Genomic DNA, 18,790 nt, shown 5'->3' on the forward strand with positions numbered 1-18,790 from the left:
GTGACGAAGTGTGGGCGTGTTGTCAACATGGCGTCTCACAGGAGTCGGCTGTTTTGTTTACGGACCCTATCGTTGAGCATCTTCTTTTATTACACGTATTGCCATTTTCAACTTGTTCTCGGAAATGATGTCGATAGCTGTAAAAATCTACGCTTGGGACAATATCCTTTTACATTTGATTGTTAGCAAATCACGACAATGATGACAGGGTTTTTATTCAAGCTTGCTAGCTAACGTTACCTGGCTAGCTCTATCTGTGTTAACATACTTTCGCTTGGCTAGCTAGCTAACAACATAAGCATGCATAGTGTGTACTTTTGGGAAACAGTATAGCTAGCTAATCAGATTGTGAAACAGTCTCGGTCTGAACATTAACATGCATTGCTTCGGTACGGTTTTGGAAGCAAAATGATCTTATTTTTCATATCAGCGAGAAATCATTAAACAAATACAAAAGGTTACATTGATACACATCTTTTATAGGGTTAGGGTTAGTGTACTGTTCCCACAAGGCCATATCTCCATGTTACAGGGAGATTAAAAAAATCCCCTCTATAATAAAGCATTGCACGGATCTAATCGCATTTGCGTAGTGGCAAACAGTTGAGCAATGGTGGAAAAAGTACCAAATTGTCATACTTGAGTAAAAGTAAATATACCTTAATAAAAATGACTCAAGTAAAAGTGAGTCACCCAGTAAAATACTACTTAAGTAAAAGTCTAAAAGTATATGGTTTTAAAAGTACATTTAATTGCAAAAAATATACTTAAGTATCAAAAGTACAAGTATAAATCATTTCAAATTGTTTATATTAAGCAAACCAAACGGTACAATTTTGTTTTTTTGTTTTTTATATTTACAGCTAGCCAGGGGCACACTACAACATAATTTACAAACTAAGCATTTGTGTTTAGTGAGTCCTCCAGATCAGAGGCAGTAGGGATGACCAGGGATGTTCTCTTGATAAGTGCGTGAATTTGACCATTTTCCTGACCTGCTAAGCATTCAAAATGTAACGAGTAATTTTGGGTGTCAGGGAAGATGTATGGAGTAAAAAGTACATTATTTTCTTTAGGAATGTAGTGAAGTCAAAGTAAAAGTTGTCAAAAATATAAATAGTAAAGTACAGATACCCCAAAAAACTACTTAAGTAGTACTTTAAAGTATTTTTACTTAATGACTTTATACCACTACAGTTGAGCAGACACGTTTTTAGGATTTCCACACAGTTTTTTGTTGTTGTTGCAGGGTCTGGATTTTTTTTGTTGCATGTTATAAAAACAAATTTCATGCAAATCAAATCTAAAGTTATTTGTCACATACACGTGTTTAGCAGATGTTATCGCGGGTGTAGCGAAATGCTTGTGCTTCTAGCTCCGACAGTGCAGTAATATCTAAGAAGTAATATCTAACAATTTAACAACATATACCCAATACACACAAATCTAAGTAAGGAATGGAATTTAAGAATATATACATATATGGACTAAGATACAGTACAATATTATAGAATAGAATACAGTATATACATATGAGATGAGTAATGCAAGATATGTAAACATTATTAAAGTGACTAGTGTTCCATTTCTTAAAGTGGCCAGTGATTTCAATAGGCAGCAGCAGCCTCTAATGTGCTAGTGATGGCTATTTAACAGTCTGATGGCCTTGAGATAGAAGCTGTTTTTCATTCTCTCGGTCCCAGCTTTGATGCACCTGTACTGACCTCACCTTCTGGGTGATGGCGGGGTGAACAGGCAGTGGCTCGGGTGGTTGATGTCCTTGATTATCTTTTGATGATCCGGTAATGCGTTCGGCAGACCACACCATCATCTGGAGAGCCCTTCGTTAGCGGGCGGTGCAGTTGCCGTACCAGGCAGTGATACAGCCCGACAGGATGCTCTCAATTGTGCATCTGTAAAAGTTTGTGAGGGTTTTAGGTGCCAAGACAAATTTCTTCAGCCTCCAGAGGTTGAAGAGGCTCTGTTGCGCCTTCTTCACCACACTCTCTGCGTGGGTGGACCATTTCAGTTTGTCAGTGATGTGTACGCCAAGGAACTTGAAGCTTTCCACCTTCTCCACTGCGGTCCCGTTGATGTGGATAGGGGTGTGCACCCTCTGCTGTTTCCTGAAGTCCACGATCATCTCCCTTGTTTTGTTGACGTTGAGTGAGAGGTTATTTTCCTTGCACCACACTCCCAGAGCCCTCACCTCCTCACTGTAGGCTGTCTCATCCTTGTTGGTAATCAAGCCTACTACTGTTGTGTCGTCTGCAAACTTGATGATTGAGTTGGAGGCGTGCTTGGCCACGCAGTCATGGGTGAACAGGGAGGACAGGAGGGGGCTGAGCACACATCCTTGTGGGGCCCCTGTGTTGAGGATCAGCGAAGTGGATATGTTGTTTCCTACCTTCACCACCTGGAGGCGGCCCGTCAGGAAGTCCAGGACCCAGTTGCAAAGGGCGGGGTTCAGACCCAGGGCCTCAAGCTTCATGATGAGCTTGGAGGGTACTATGGTGTTGAATGCTGAGCTATAGTCAGTGAACAGCATTCTTACATAGGTATTCCTCTTGTCCAGATGGGATAGGGCAGTGTGCAGTGTGATGGCTATTTCATCGTCTGTGGATCTATTGGGGCGGTAAGCAAATTGAAGTGGGTCTAGGGTGACAGGTAAGGTAGAGGTGATATGATCCTTGACTAGTCTCTCAAAGCACTTCATGATGACAGAGGTGAGTGCTACGGGGCGATAGTCATTTCATAATATAATAATAATATGCCATTTAGCAGACGCTTTTATCCAAAGCGACTTAGTCATGCGTGCATACATTTATTTTGTGTATGGGTGGTCCCGGGGATTGAACCCACTACCTTGGCGTTACAAGCGCCGTGCTCTACCAGCTGAGCTACAGAGGACCACATTTAGTTCAGTTACCTTTGCTTTCTTGGGAACAGGAACAATGGTGGCCATCTTGAAGCATGTGGGGACAGCAGACTGGGATAGGGAGAGATTGAATATGTCCATAAACACACCAGCCAGCTGGTCTATCATTTACATGCAGAACGTGTTTTTTATACCACACAAATTGCCAAATTCAGGCTACTGTGCAACTTGCTATTCAGGTAGGATACAATTTTGGAACTTTATTAATTTGTTTATATTTATCATTGTTATTAATGTAGGCCTGTTTATTAATCTAAACCAGTTCTTTAAATATGCAAAAGGTGTTTTGTTTCATTCTGTTGAGACATTTTCGTTGGCTAAGTTAAGTTCGATCAGTCTTTAATTGTGTGCTCCTTATTTAGTTTAAAATAGGTTAGGCCTGTAAGTAGGCCTTATGTAAAATAAATATCATTAGCCTATTGCTGTCATTTGTTGGGTATGGTAGGCACTAGTCTTTCTTGGTAATTGCTGAAATATAGCCTGTTCAAAACTTTTTTGAAGGTTTACACCAGCAAGTGTTTTGTTTAATTATTTTGAGCCATTTTCTTTGGCCAAATTAAGTTCCAACTGTAATGTTGTTTGCCGCGATATAATATCCTGCTTGTATTTTCCCTATAAACAATGGCTTGACTTACTTTTGATATGACCCTAATAAAGTTTAGAAACTTTTGTTAAGGTTTGGTGTGGTGTGGCTATTAGCCTAGTGTACTGCAGGCCTATGATATGAAGGCAGTGCGCACCGGTGCTCCAACTGCCTCCGACAGTTGAACTTGAGGGGAGGAAGAATGTTTTAGGCCTACCAGAGATCCTCCTATAATCTAACAATAAAAAGCTTATCTTTATAAAAAATTATTATGATCGAAAAATAACGAATTAGCCTCCTTCTGTACGCCTGTGTCTGTATAGCAGACGCAGTATTTTATTTATTTAACCCTTTTTTTTACCAGGTAAGTTAACTGATTAATGTAAATCTTCCCAGTCACTATATATAGTATAGGCAACAAAATAAACTTTCCCAATGATGAAGATGAAGCATAGGCTACTCACCGGTGATAGCCAATGCGCTTGTGCCAATATCTCAAGAAAAGTTACTTTGAAAAACAGTGCTTTTCACTCAGAATCTCTCAAAAGTTGTAGACATTTGCTTTCCAAACGGTAGGCCTACGTTTTTCTCGCTATTGTATTTTGAAATTAGTGAAAGGCAAACTGACAGCCGCAACCAACCATAGAAATATAATCCATATATGGAAGTTCCCATTCAAATCAGGACTGGCAGCCATTGCTAGTGTACCCATGAGTTTAACAGTCAAAGTGCCAGGGTTAGAGGTTCCAAATTCCTTCTATGGATTATATATCTATGGCCACAACACAACAAGCTGTTCTATATTTGCCACGCATACTGCCCAAATTGCGGCCTTCCCGACTAACTGCTTATGATAAAACTTAATCCACAGCTAGTTTTTAGGATTTATTGATCTCTGTAGCTAAATTATGCTCTCTAGTGTAGTAGCCTATTTTGAATTATTTTATTTATGTCTGTTCAGACAGGAGTAATATAATTTTTGGATAAAGTATTTTTTATAAATTTCAATTTATGTGATATGAAAGTAAAGGCTTATGTTTCTAGAATCATATCACAATTGAGAATCGATTCACGTTTAGATGGAGTATTTGGCTGTTTTGGCTGCCAGAGCCAGTCTATCTCTGAAAATAACGTAAGGTCCTTGGACCTTAAGGAGTAACGGTAGGCTCCTTAAGAGTACATCCTGGGCTAAAAGCTAGCTAGATAACTAGTTACCTCTATACATTATTGTATTGTAATGTAGTGTTCCTCAGAATGCTGATGATAATGATTGACTTAATGGATGCAGCATATCAACATCACAACACAAGCACAACTTGTTTGATATTATGTTGTATTATTTTATATGCTGTGAGTGATCATTCATTTTTGGTCATTTCCTTAATGCTGTTCAAGTATCTTTGCAAAGAACCAAGGATAGATGATGCCACTCAAGAACCTGCGAACTGCAAGGACATGATAGCTTGGGGTGAGTAGTTATGCATTTCAATGTACAGTTGAAGTCGGAAGTTTACATACACATTAGCCAAATACATTTAAACTCAGTTTTTCACATTTCCTGACATTTAATCCTAGTAACAATTCCCTGTCTTAGGTCAGTTAGGATCACCACTTTATTTTAAGAATGTGAAATGTCAGAATAATAGTAGAGAGAATGATTTATTTCAGCTTTTATTTATTTTAGCACATTCCCAGTGGGTCAGAAGTTTACATACACTCAATTAGTATTTGGTAGCATTGCCTTTAAATTGTTTAACTTGGGTCAAACATTTCGGGTAGCCGTCCACAAGCTTCCCACAATAAGTTGGGTGAATTTTGGCCCATTCCTCCTGACAGAGCTGGTGTAACTGAGTCAGGTTTGTAGGCCTCCTTGCTCGCACACGCTTTTTCAGTTCTGCCCACACATTTTCTATAGGATTGAGGTCAGGGCTTTAAAAGCCAATACCTTGACTTTGTTGTCCTTAAGCCATTTTGCCATAACTTTGGAAGTATGCTTGGGGTCATTGTCCATTTGGAAGACTCATTTGTGACCAAGCTTTAACTTCCTGACTGATGTCTTGAGATGTTGCTTCAATATATCCACATAATTTTCCTTCCTCATGATGCCATTTATTTTGTGAAGTGCACCAGTCCCTCCTGCAGCATAGCACCCCCACAGCATGATGCTGCCACCCCCGTGCTTCACGGTTGGGATGGTGTTCTTCGGCTTGCAAGCGTCCCCCTTTTTCCTCCAAACATAACGATGGTCATTATGGCCAAACAGTTCTATTTTTGTTTCATCAGACCAGAGGACATTTCTCCAAAAAGTACGATCTTTGTCCCCATGTGCAGTTGCAAACCGTAGTCTGGCTTTTTTATGGCGATTTTGGAGCAGTGGCTTCTTCCTTGCTGAGCGGCCTTTCAGGTTATGTCGATATAGGACTCGTTTTACTGTGGATATAGATACTTTTGTACCTGTTTCCTCCAGCATCTTCACAAGGTCCTTTGCTGTTGTTCTGGGATTGATTTGCACTTTTCGCACCAAAGTACGTTCATCTCTAGGAGACAGAACGCGTCTCCTTCCTGAGCGGTATGACGGCTGCTTGGTCCCATGGTGTTTATACTTGCATATTATTGTTTGTACAGATGAACGTGGTACCTTCAGGCGTTTGGAAATTGCTTGTGGAGGTCTACCATTTTTTTCTGAGGTCTTGGCTGATTTCTTTAGATTTTCCCATGATGTCGAGCAAAGAAGCACTGAGTTTGAAGGTAGGCCTTGAAATACATCCACAGGTACACCTCCAATTGACTCAAATGATGTCAATTAGCCTATCAGAAGCTTCTAAAGCCATGACATCATTTTCTGGAATTTTCCAAGCTGTTTAGAGGCACAGTCAACTTAGTGTATGTAAACTTCTGACCCACTGGAATTGTGATACAGTGAATTATAAGTGAAATAATCTGTCTGTAAATAATTGTTGGAAAAATTATTTGTGTCATGCACAAAGTAGATGTCCTAACCAACTTGCCAAAACTATAGTTTGTTAACAAGAAATTTGTGGAGTGGTTGAAAAACAAGTTTTAATGACTCCAACCCAAGTGTATGTAAACTTCCGACTTCAACTGTATGTGGTATTTTGTGGGTAACATGAATTGCTTAGGGCTACCCAAGGTCCTACCTATAAAATCAGAGATTAAATATTGTTTTTAAAACTAAATAGTTATGGTTGCCGATTAGGACACATAATTTGTAATATGTCCTTCATTTTCAAAATGCATACTGAAATACATAGGCTATATTTTTCAAATATATACAAAATATATATATATAATGTATGACAGCTATGAATCTGTGTCTGTATGTAAGTACTCAAACTCACAATCAATCTACACATGTTTTTCCTGTGTGCATATGTGTTTTGTGTTGATTAAGCCTAGCCTAAAGCATCTAGGACTATCTGTTGTGTTTTTTTAGTGGAATGCCTACCTGCTCCGAATGTCAGCTGCCGCTTGTCAAATGGGACAGAGTTTCGATTCAGCGGAGAGGAAGTGGGCTTCAACCAAAGCATCCCCTGCAGGAATGTGTATGTATCTATAGTACCAGACATTCAGCACTGTGGACATAAGGGCACAACGTAGCAAAACGTTTTGCAACGGAAAACTGAAACAAACGTTTCTTATTGGACATGGTCGGGTGTATTCATTAGTGCACACCATAGCAAAAAGTTTCTATTGGGCAAAGTCAGGTAGGTCCCTCCCCGTTTTGTTTGCTTCCATTTGGTTCCTAGTGAATAAACCCCAGATAGTACCTTCCCGTTTCATGCCTAGTGAATATGACCCTGAATGTTTTTTTATTGATATTGACAAGCCTGAATAATACCCCATCATATGTGATGTCTACACATGTAAAGCATTAGTGAACTGCTTCAAACTAAAATGGGATTTCTTTGCAGGAGCGGTTACTCCTACAAAATAGCAGTGGCCCTGTCCCTCTTCCTGGGGTGGTTAGGAGCTGATCGCTTCTACCTGGGATACCCAGCTTTAGGTAGGCCTACAGTCCTAAAACTCAACTCTGTACCTCGAAGACAGTTCCACTGCGTTTTTTCATTGTTCCTCTCTAATCAGGGACTGATTTAGACCTGGGACATCAGGTGGGTGCTATTAATTATCAGGTAGAACAGAAAACAGCAGGCTCCGGACCTCGTAGGGTAAGAGTTGAATACCCCTGATTACATTATGACCTTTGACTCTTATCATTGCTGTAGAGTTCTCCAAAAGCAGAGTTCTCCAAACCTGTTCCTGGAGAGCTACCCTCCTGTAGGTTTTCATTCCAACCCCAGTTATAACTAACCTGATTCAGCTTATCAACCAGGTAATGACTAGAATCAGGTGTGCTAGATTAGGGTTGAAGTGAAAACCTACAGGACGGTAGCTCTCCAGGAACAGGGTTGGAGAGCCCTGCTGTAAAGTTCAGGACTAGTATTAGTGTGCTATGTATATATTATATTTTCTATTTAAGTATTTGCAAGGCTTTTTTGCTGTAAAAATAAAATATAAGAATCTCCAGAGTTAAACATTTTAGGTTTTTATTGTTTTTTTCATACTAGCATGGGGTACGTAGGCATCGCAGAGCCACACTGCGGGCGGGCATGAGGCTGCTCTGAGCAGCGCCTGGGTTGGCACAGTTGGCGTGGGCATCGCCATGGAACAGTGGCGTATTAAGCTGGCAAGACAGTTGTGGCTTTGTAGAGCAGACACCTGATGGCCATCGTTTAAAAAATCAACAAAGCTACCTACATAACCCCCCAATAGAGCAATTTACAATGTTGTTAATTATGATTTGGAGTAATTATGTTTTAATCACAAGAGTTGGCGTTTCCATAATTTGCCTGCAATTTAAGATTCTCATCGTTTAGCTGTGTTCGTGTGGAAGATGTGGGGCTAGTGAGCACCAGTAGCCTTTGCCCAGTGATGTCACCCGCCCTAAGATATGGATAGTGTAGTGATTTTACTATGTTGTAGGCTGGTGACATTTGAATGTTGAAAGGATAATGTGTCTAGTTGAATGACTGCCTTGCTCTGTGTTTTCATACATCCAATTCATACTCTCACTGCACAGTTGAAGCACAACCTGCAGCTGCACACATTCATACTCCACTTCACTGCCCCTCTCAACGATAAACACCTGTTGTTCCCAATCCTCAGTTGTTTTGGAAACAAAGTTGACTTGGCACCATTTCTCTCTGAAAGCAAAGCAGGCAGCACAGAAACATACACGCGTGCGCACACACACAAACCAACACCCTCTCCACTCAGACACATATTCGCCCAGCACTGAAAGCGTTCGGAATCGTTCACCTTCGCCTCGCAAGTTAATTTCCCATTCAGCAACACATGGGCAAAGTTGGAACGGAACACGGGGATAAACTGAAACCTTGCCCAGTCGCCTGGATGGGAGAGTTTTCATGTAAACAATGAAGCGTTGCTCACACAATAGGTAGCAAATTATGATTAGGGGCCAGGCAGCATTTTATTTATGCCTACTTTAAAGAGACATGGTGCCCCTTTAAGCTTCATCCCCCATTGACTCTGTCTCTCTTTCGTTCTCTCTCTCTCTCTCGTTCTCTCTTTCTCTAGGGCTGCTCAAGTTCTGCACTGTGGGCTTCTGTGGGATCGGGAGCTTGGTGGATTTCATGTTGATCTCAATGCAGGTGATTGGCATTCAGGAAACAGCTGTGGAACACAGAGCTGCTAACTAATCCCTCCATTATCTGTTGGTTATGTCTGTGAAAATCCATGGTCTTCTCACAGTAACATTGAAAGTAATGGTTTATGCCTCCAATGTGGTGATGACAAGGGTGGGTTAGGTCAGTGATCCCTAATTGCTTTTGTGTCACAGCTGACGACTACATTGGTCGGTCACGAGAAACATTAAAAGGCTAGTTGGGTCACACTGCAAAGATAAGTTAGGAAACTACTGTGATGTTATCAGAATGATAATTGTATGATTTCAAAACAATATGAGCACAACCCCATGAATAAACAGTAGCTCTCTTCATCAGTAAAGGCTTGCGCACGTCGCACCGAATTTGGATCTAGCGTTTGTCTGCCGACCGTTCAGCGCGCTGGTGTGTCTGAACCCTAACAGTGATGGTAATCAACAGAGTGGAGCAAAGTTTGTCTTTACAGAACAGCCTGGGCTTTCCTCCAATGGTCACGCACCACACACACTAATCAGAGCAGGCCATGTAACACTGAACAGAAGCATAGCCAAGCCAGTCAGGAAGACGCTGTGTGTGTGTGTGTGTATGTGGGACTCTGTCTGTGTGTGTCTGCCGGTTTGTTTGTGTGTGTTCGCCTGTTTTGTGTGTGTGCCTGTTTGTATTCAGAAGGGCACCTGTGTCTATATGGTCCTCTGCTCAGCCCTAACCTCTCTATGAATGGGGGTTAATGAGACTGTGGTGTGTTTTCGCAGAGGGGCTTCTCTACCCCCATCCCCCCTCCTCCTCGGTCCCCCAGGACCCCCAATTAAGGCCCCCAAGCCTGACAAAGAGAGGCCAGTCCATTTGTCATCCTGTTAGGGCCTCAGCTCACTCCTCTTTACCTTCTCCGTCCCCATTAGGGAAGCAGTGTGTGCAGGATGCCATACATGGGGTTGTGTTCACTAGGAACCAAATGGAAGCATGTGGGCCGAAACGGGGAGGGACTACTTAAAGAAAACATTGTTTTCACTTTCTATTGCAAACTGTTTTGCTACGGTATACACTTAGGGTTCTGAAGACCATGTGCCACGTCTACAGAGCAATCCTTTAGCTTTAACTCTTTGTCAACATGGCCAGATGTTGAATGAAAAGTACACTTATTTGTTTGGCTTGTTAATTATAGTTTCCCATGTTGAATGTAAACCTTATCCTTAAAAATATGTTTTTATCGTGTAGAATAGTGGTGGTGTGTAATTCTAGAACTGTGCATCATGTATGCGATTTCCAGAATTTTACCAAAACAGTTCCGTGTATCACATCTGAGACAAAAACACAAACCATGATACACACTCCAAAGAAACAGTAAACCTTTTCTCTCTCTATTTACCTATTTTCCTCTTCCTCCCCAGTTCTACTCTACATCCTACTGTGGATGCAGGCCTTTATAAAGTCGGTATTTCGTTAGAAAACGGCAGTGGCATGTGTTCGGCCACTTTGATTAAGCAAGGCGACGGGCGCACTGTTTATTGTTCTCCTAATGTCTTATTGAAGGCCCTAAGAGAGCAATGCTTTTAAGCGGCTTCAGCTGCTGCGCATGGCGCAACACTTACATTCTCAATTAGCTGTATACGCTGCGTCCGGGTTCTCTCGCTCTCCGCCTTTTTAAAGAGTGACAATTTTGATAAAGAGTTCCGCGTCCCTGGAGAGCCCATTTAGAAGTCACGCTAAAGCCCCATATTTTAAAGGCTAACTATCTCGACTAAAGCAACGTCGGAGCAGGCAAATGCATCTTTGAGAACTAATGAGTAAACACCTGGGACATGTGATTATTTATATTCATTGATTCTGTCTGGGTGGGACTGGGGGAGAGGAGGAGTCTGTACGGTGTTGGTTTGGGGCCTCTCTCTCTCTCCTGAAAGACAGAGGTCCACGCCAGGTGAATTATGTCTGGTAACTTTCCAATTTACTCTCAAACTAGGTAGAGCAGAGATGGACACAGGTGATCGATAGAAGGGACGTGGATGGCGGGAGCAGTGTGTTTTTAAATTGGTAACAGGCTGGGATTCAAGCAATTGAAGTTTGTGAATTTCAATATAGAGCCTTCTGAGGTGTGTTAGGTTTGTACAGCAGAGCGCCTTGGATTGAGGGAGTTGACACTTGACATGGAAATTGTCAGTCTGGTTGTGGGTGCTGTCTGAACTGAATCGGTCATGCCACTGGCCCTCCTATTTCTAAATCTGGCAGTCTGATTCAACACTTCCGAAAGCCTAAGTTCCTTCAAGGCTGGAATGCCAATGTTGATCCACTTGGATGACAACACACTCTAGTCACAAACTCATTATCAGAGGGTTAACCAGTAGCCCAGCTGTAGCTGGACACAACTTCTGTGCCCTTTACACACTCAGTTATATATATGTGTGTGTGTACCTGTGTAAGTTCACTGGTCCCACTCAGCTGCGATTGTTGAGTACCAAATCAGAAGTGTATTATCTGCTGGACCCAGGTTTTCACCGTATGTACCCTGATGTCTTTCCTCTGTTCCTTCCTTTAGATTGTGGGTCCATCGGATAAGTCTGACTACATAGTGGATTACTACGGTGCCAGACTCACACGCCTCTCCATTACCAACGACACCTATAGAAGAACCCAGATCTCACCCTGAGGGTAGGTACACGAGTAGCATCTTAGAGACGCCACACAGGGGTACACTAGTAGCATGCTAGTTAGAGACAACAGTCTTTGGTGCGTCATTCACTGTGTAATGACTCAACACACCTCCAGGCTGTGTAAGGGCTATTTTACCAAGAAGGAGAGTGATGGAGTGCTGCATCAGATGACCTGGCCTCCACAATCCCCCGACCTCAACCCAACTGAGATAGTTTGGGATGAGTCGGACGGCAGAGTGAAGGAAAGGCAGCCAACTAGTGCTCAGCATATGTGGGAACTCCTTCAAGACTGTTGGAAAAGCATTCCAGGTGAAGCTGGTTGAGAGGATGCCAAGAGTGTGCAAAGCTGTCATCAAGGCAAAGGGTGGCTATTTGAAGAATCTCAAATATAAAATATATTTAGATTTGTTTAACACTTTTTTGGTTACTACATGATTCCATATATGTTATTTCATAGTTTTGATGTCTTCACTATTATTCTACAATGTCTACAACTTTTGACTGGTAGTGTATAGTGTATGTCATTTTGAATGTCCACTTATTACATCTGTATTACATTCAAAATGATATGGACATGATGAGTCCACACTGTACAGTCTGTTAGGCATCACATGAGAATTGAACACTGACTCACACAGATATATAAGTTAAACAAATAAAAGTACTGCATACAACCTCTTTTCTCTCGTTTCAGGACGAAAGTGAAAAACAACAACAACCTCCATCCTCTGAATGCTGTAATTTAAATTATGCCCATCTCTTGGCATCCTATTTTTCACTCGACCAGTACACACGGACACAAAGACATACGGACTATCCGAGTCCACTTATCCTGATCCTGTCTGCATGTACCCCAATTTCGGGAGTGGAGCCTGTGAAGCTAGACTGAGTCTTTCCTTGCTTCTTTGTCCTTCATTCCTTGCCTTCTCCTCAAAACGCATTTGAAGATAAAATCTGAGGAGATAAGGAAACAAGGAAAGACTTTTGAGATTCACCCGTGGTCACCAGCTCAGGTCCCAGAAGGTTACAGTACAGGCTTTTGTTCCAACACAACATTAGCCACACTGTGTAGCTCTCCAGGACCAGTGGGTTGATGACCACCCCCATAGAGCTTCAAGTCATCGTTGTTATACTCCTATGAGAATCTAGAATCTGCACTGAGAACGGTGTACTGTAAATATATTGTCATGTCATCTGTGGTTTTTGAGTATGTCTGGCATCAAGGGAACTATTTATGTACTGTATGACTGTCTTTTTGCTTTCATTTGTCATTTGAGATTTTTGTAATTAAAGTGATCATTTAATGAAAATGGCCGCCTTTGTAAATGACGTTATCCCTCCATTAAAATGACTTTTGTAAAGGAACCTTGAAGAGAAACTAAAATGTCACTTAAGTCCCATTGTTGTGCGTGTGTCCGTGCACACACACTCAGCTCCAATGCCCTCAAACAGTCCACACAACGGACCCCCTCCACAGCAAGCAACCTCCCGCTGCAACACAACTCTGGCTATAACAAATCGATTAACCACTGTATTCACCGTAGCGGTGTCGGATATCCATACTGATACAACGTCTAGAATATCCAGCTCGCCCACCTACTGTACAACACATTCTCCCTGTCACTTTCTATTGCACTGTGTTGATTAGGAGTGTCACATCCATATGTTTTAAAGATGGTTTTCAGGTGCATGTATCAGGGCAGTGAGAGTACATCAGGTCCCCCATTGCGCAGACGCACAGCAGGGCAACACACCCAGACCTCAGCAGAAAGCTGAGATGGCTCTGCTTTGTGACTTTTCCCAAGCTCCCCTGCTGCAGCCTTTGTAATAAAGATGACAGTAGGGATACTTCAGGGGGAGAGGGAGAAGATCTGTCTTCATCTGCAGGATGGATGCTGAGAGCTAGCTTGTCATTTCCTTGACCTCTGAAATCCCTGCAGGACGATTGGTCACTGCCTTAGTTCCTCCAATGGGCTCAAAGTTGGCGATTGAACGGCAAGTTTAAACAGAACTGGTTTTCGAGCTAGACAATATATCCCCTTTATGTAAATCATAAAGAAGGCCACATTTCTTTATTTCACTTCTGTGGACAAAAGAGAGAGATCTGGAAACAGTCAGGCCATCCTGCACCCTCAACAGAGTTTGATCTTCGTCGGAACAGCCGGCTTGTACCGCCTTTCAATGAAAAAGAGGTGGATGTATATTTTATACTGAGTGGATTGCCACATCCCTAAAATGGCCGCAAGATATTTGGTCACTGCTCCTCCATCTTGTGGGAAAGGCTCAAAGTGTACGCTGCTTTCTCTCTTGACCAGAGTTCAGATTATGACACTGTTAAAGCTGCTATCCTTCGTGCTTACGAGTTAGTCCCAGAAGCATACCAACAACATTTCTGTAAATTACAAAAGACAGAATCACAAAGCCACTTTGAGTTCGCAAGGGAACAAGCATGTCTTTTTGATCGGGGGTGTGGTTCTTAAGAGGTCAGGGACCTTGAGGATTTAAAGACTCTCATACTTCTCGAGCCGAATTGCGACCTACATTTATGAGCACAAGGATCTCACTCTTGAGAAAGCTGCAGTTCTTGCAGATGAGTTTGTGTTGACACATAAAACTACCTTCACAAACAAAGCACCCAGTAGTTATCCCTACGCAAAAAGCAATCCAGAGAAGTCATCTCCTACTGTGAGGTTTCAGTCTATTTCTACAGTGCCCAAAGATAAAAATCTGCAGAAAACTGGTTTTTCGTATCCGCCAGTTTCTCATTACTGCCGTGAGAAAGGACACATTGTCTCTCAGTGTCCTAAGTTGAAACAGAAAAATTAGAGCAAGAAAAAGCTGTTTCTTGTTCTGGGAGCACTCCAGCCCATTAACTCTCTGGTTGGGACTGGTGTATCTCCTAAACATTTTGGAGGGTATTTTGCCTTTTTCGGACACTTTTGCAATGGTTTCAGTGTGTTAGTATAAGGCGTGGAGATGGGTTGCATGGAAGTTCCTTTGTATAATGTGGAACTCGAGTCAGATCTTATTTCAGGTTCCATTGTCATTGGAGTGTGGCCTAGCCTACTTGTGAAGGGGGTCTCATTCATTTTGGTAAATGATTTGGCTGGAGGGAAGGTCGTGCCAAATCCTGTCGTTTGTAAGGAACCCAAAGTAGAGGAACCTGATGGGTTATCAGAAAAGTACCCTAGCGTGTTCCCATATTGTGCTACACGTGCTATGTCTAAGACAGCCTCCGGGAGAAAGTGTTAAGGATGTCAGAGATCCCACCATGGTCGATCTGTCGGAGACATTTATGGGTGATCCTGATTTCGCTAAACCTCCTGAGTTGACCTCTCGTTTGAAAGCCGCAAAAGTGAGCGAGTTTGTAGGACCGCTGAAGGAAGAGAGGGTCTGTACAGTTGACACTTCAATGTCTAGGAAACAGCTGATTACTGATCAGAGTAATGATGTTTCCCCCTCCCCTCTTTTTGCTGAGATACGTCCAGAGGTGGAGTTTGATTAAGTTTGTGTGGGTTACTTTGACAGAGATGGTGTTTTAATAAGGAAATGGTGTTCTTGCGCCACTTCCAGGCAAGACGAGAGGAAAGTTACTACGGATATTGCAGGAGTTTGCCCTTGAAATCAGACATGTCGGTGTTAAGGACAACTTTGTTGCTGTTTCTCTCTCAAGGGTGGCCAGTCAATACGTTTTGTGTTTAGCCAGTGGCCCTGGCTCACAATTTACTTTGACTGCACGTTTTGGAGATTAGTTTTGTTTGGTCTCGTTCCAAGGGGATGAAAGTTATAGAAACATACTTTATTTTACCCGTTTCTCAAACTTCAGTTTTAGGTAATAATACAAAATAAAAAAAGGTACAGTGGGGAAAAAAAGTATTTAGTCAGCCACCAATTGCGCAAGTTCTCCCACTTAAAAAGATGAGAGAGGCCTGTAATTTTCATCATAGGTACATGTCAACTATGACAGACAAATTGAGAATTTTTTTCTCCAGAAAATCACATTGTAGGATTTTTAATGAATTTATTTGCAAATTATGGTGGAAAATAAGTATTTGGTCACCTACAAACAAGCAATATTTCTGGCTCTCACAGACCTGTAACTTCTTCTTTAAGAGGCTCCTCTGTCCTCCACTCGTTACCTGTATTAATGGCACCTGTTTGAACTTGTTATCAGTATAAAAGACCTGTCCACAACCTCAAACAGTCACACTCCAAACTCCACTATGGCCAAGACCAAAGAGCTGTCAAAGGACACCAGAAACAAAATTGTAGACCTGCACCAGGCTGGGAAGACTGAATCTGCAATAGGTAAGCAGCTTGGTTTGAAGAAATCAACTGTGGGAGCAATTATTAGGAAATGGAAGATATGCAAGACCACTGATAATCTCCCTCGATCTGGGGCTCCACGCAAGATCTCACCCCGTGGGATAAAAATGATCACAGGAACGGTGAGCAGAAATCCCAGAACCACACGGGGGGACCTAGTGAATGACCTGCAGAGAGCTGGGACCAAAGTAACAAAGCCTACCATCAGTAACACACTACGCTGCCAGGGACTCAAATCCTGCAGTGCCAGACGTGTCCCCCTGCTTAAGCCAGTACATGTCCAGGCCTGTCTGAAGTTTGCTAGAGTGCATTTGGATGATCCAGAAGAGGATTGGGAGAATGTCATATGGTCAGATGAAACCAAAATAGAACTTTTTGGTAAAAACTCAACTCGTCGTGTTTGGAGGACAAAGAATGCTGAGTTGCATCCAAAGAACACCATACCTACTGTGAAGCATGGGGGTGGAAACATCATGCTTTGGGGCTGTTTTTCTGCAAAGGGACCAGGACGACTGATCCGTGTAAAGGAAAGAATGAACGGGGCCATGTATCGTGAGATTTTGAGTGAAAACCTCCTTCCATCAGCAAGGGCATTGAAGATGAAACGTGGCTGGGTCTTTCAGCATGACAATAATCTCAAAAACACACCGCAAGGTACACGTCAACTATGACAGACAAAATGAGAAAAATAATTCCAGAAAATCACATTGTAGGATTTTTATGAATTTATTTTCAAATTATGGTGGAAAATAAGTATTTGGTCAATAACAAAAGTTTCTCAATACTTTGTTATATACCCTTTGTTGGCAATGACACAGGTCAAACGTTTTCTGTAAGTCTTCACAAGGTTTTCACACACTGTTGCTGGTATTTTGGCCCATTCCTCCATGCAGATCTCCTCTAGAGCAGTAATGTTTTGGGGCTGTCGCTGGGCAACACGGACTTTCAACTCCCTCCAAAGATTTTCTATGGGGTTGAGATCTGGAGACTGGCTAGGCCACTCCAGGACCTTGAAATGCTTCTTACGAAGCCACTCCTTCGTTGCCCGGGCGGTGTGTTTGGGATCATTGTCATGCTGAAAGACCCAGCCACGTTTCATCATCAATGCCCTTGCTGATGGAAGGAGGTTTTCACTCAAAATCTCACGATACATGGCCCCGTTCATTCTTTCCTTTACACGGATCAGTCGTCCTGGTCCCTTTGCAGAAAAACATCCCTAAAGCATGATGTTTCCACCCCCATGCTTCACAGTAGGTATGGTGTTCTTTGGATGCAACTCAGCATTCTTTGTCCTCCAAACACGACGAGTTGAGTTTTTACCAAAAATTTATATTTTGGTTTCATCTGACCATATGACATTCTCCCAATCCTCTTCTGGATCATCCAAATGCACTCTAGCAAACTTCAGACAGGCCTGGACATGTACTGGCTTAAGCAGGGGGACACGTCTGGCACTGCAGGATTTGAGTCCCTGGCAGCGTAGTGTGTTACTGATGGTAGGCTTTGTTACTTTGGTCCCAGCTCTCTGCAGGTCATTCACTAGGTCCCCCCGTGTGGTTCTGGGATTTCTGCTCACCGTTCCTGTGATCATTTTTATCCCACGGGGTGAGATCTTGCGTGGAGCCCCAGATCGAGGGAGATTATCAGTGGTCTTGCATATCTTCCATTTCCTAATAATTGCTCCCACAGTTGATTTCTTCAAACCAAGCTGCTTACCTATTGCAGATTCAGTCTTCCCAGCCTGGTGCAGGTCTACAATTTTGTTTCTGGTGTCCTTTGACAGCTCTTTGGTCTTGGCCATAGTGGAGTTTGGAGTGTGACTGTTTGAGGTTGTGGACAGGTCTTTTATACTGATAACAAGTTCAAACAGGTGCCATTAATACAGGTAACGAGTGGAGGACAGAGGAGCCTCTTAAAGAAGAAGTTACAGGTCTGTGAGAGTCAGAAATCTTGCTTGTTTGTAGGTGACCAAATACTTATTTTCCACCATAATTTGCAAATAAATTAATAAAAAATCCTACAATGTGATTTTCTGGATTTTTTTTTCTCAATTTGTTTGTCATAATTGACGTGTACCTATGATGAAAATTACAGGCCTCTCTCATCTTTTTAAGTGGGAGAACTTGCACAATTGGTGGCTGACTAAATACTTTTTTTCCCCACTGTACATGATTACATATGTGTTATTTCATACTTTTGATGTCTTCACTATTGTTCTACAATGTAGAAAATAGTAAAAATAAAGAAAAACCCTTGAATGAGTAAATGTGTCCAAACTTCTGACTGGTACATACACTACCGTTCAAAAGTTTGGGGTCACTTAGAAATGTCCTTGTTTTCGAAAGAAAGGCAATTTGTTAAATATGTTTTTTATAAATTTGCCAATTTATTTTAGCTGTTTTTGCTTGTCATGAAGGGGTATTTTGTCTGAATACTTTCCGAATGCACTGTGTGTGTGTGTGTGTGTGTGTGTGAATGTGTGTATAGTATTCAGACCCCTTGACATTTTCCACATTTTGTTACATTACAACCTTATTCCAAAATGGATTACATTGTCTTTTTCCCATCAATCTACACACAATACCACATAATGACA

General features: G+C 42.0%; 1 protein-coding gene across 2 annotated transcripts; it reads left to right on the forward strand.

Moving 5' to 3' along the window:
• The first annotated feature begins 18 nt into the window (after positions 1-18).
• LOC121533721 (TM2 domain-containing protein 1-like) lies at positions 19-13,178 on the forward strand. Of its 2 annotated transcripts, none has more exons than XM_041839899.1 (7): positions 19-161; positions 4,916-4,989; positions 6,976-7,084; positions 7,454-7,545; positions 9,138-9,211; positions 11,754-11,866; positions 12,563-13,178. In XM_041839899.1, exons 1-6 carry the CDS (start codon positions 28-30, stop codon positions 11,862-11,864), a joined length of 594 nt encoding a protein of 197 aa, XP_041695833.1. In that variant the 5' UTR covers positions 19-27; the 3' UTR covers positions 11,865-11,866; positions 12,563-13,178. The 2 variants fall into 2 exon arrangements, with proteins under 2 accessions (XP_041695833.1, XP_041695834.1); XM_041839900.1 differs by lacking the exon at positions 12,563-13,178 and adding an exon at positions 11,984-12,024.
• Positions 13,179-18,790: the final 5,612 nt, after the last annotated feature.

Source organism: Coregonus clupeaformis, chromosome 20, assembly GCF_020615455.1.
Source record: "Coregonus clupeaformis isolate EN_2021a chromosome 20, ASM2061545v1, whole genome shotgun sequence".
In the NCBI taxonomy this organism is placed as follows: Eukaryota; Metazoa; Chordata; class Actinopteri; order Salmoniformes; family Salmonidae; genus Coregonus; species Coregonus clupeaformis.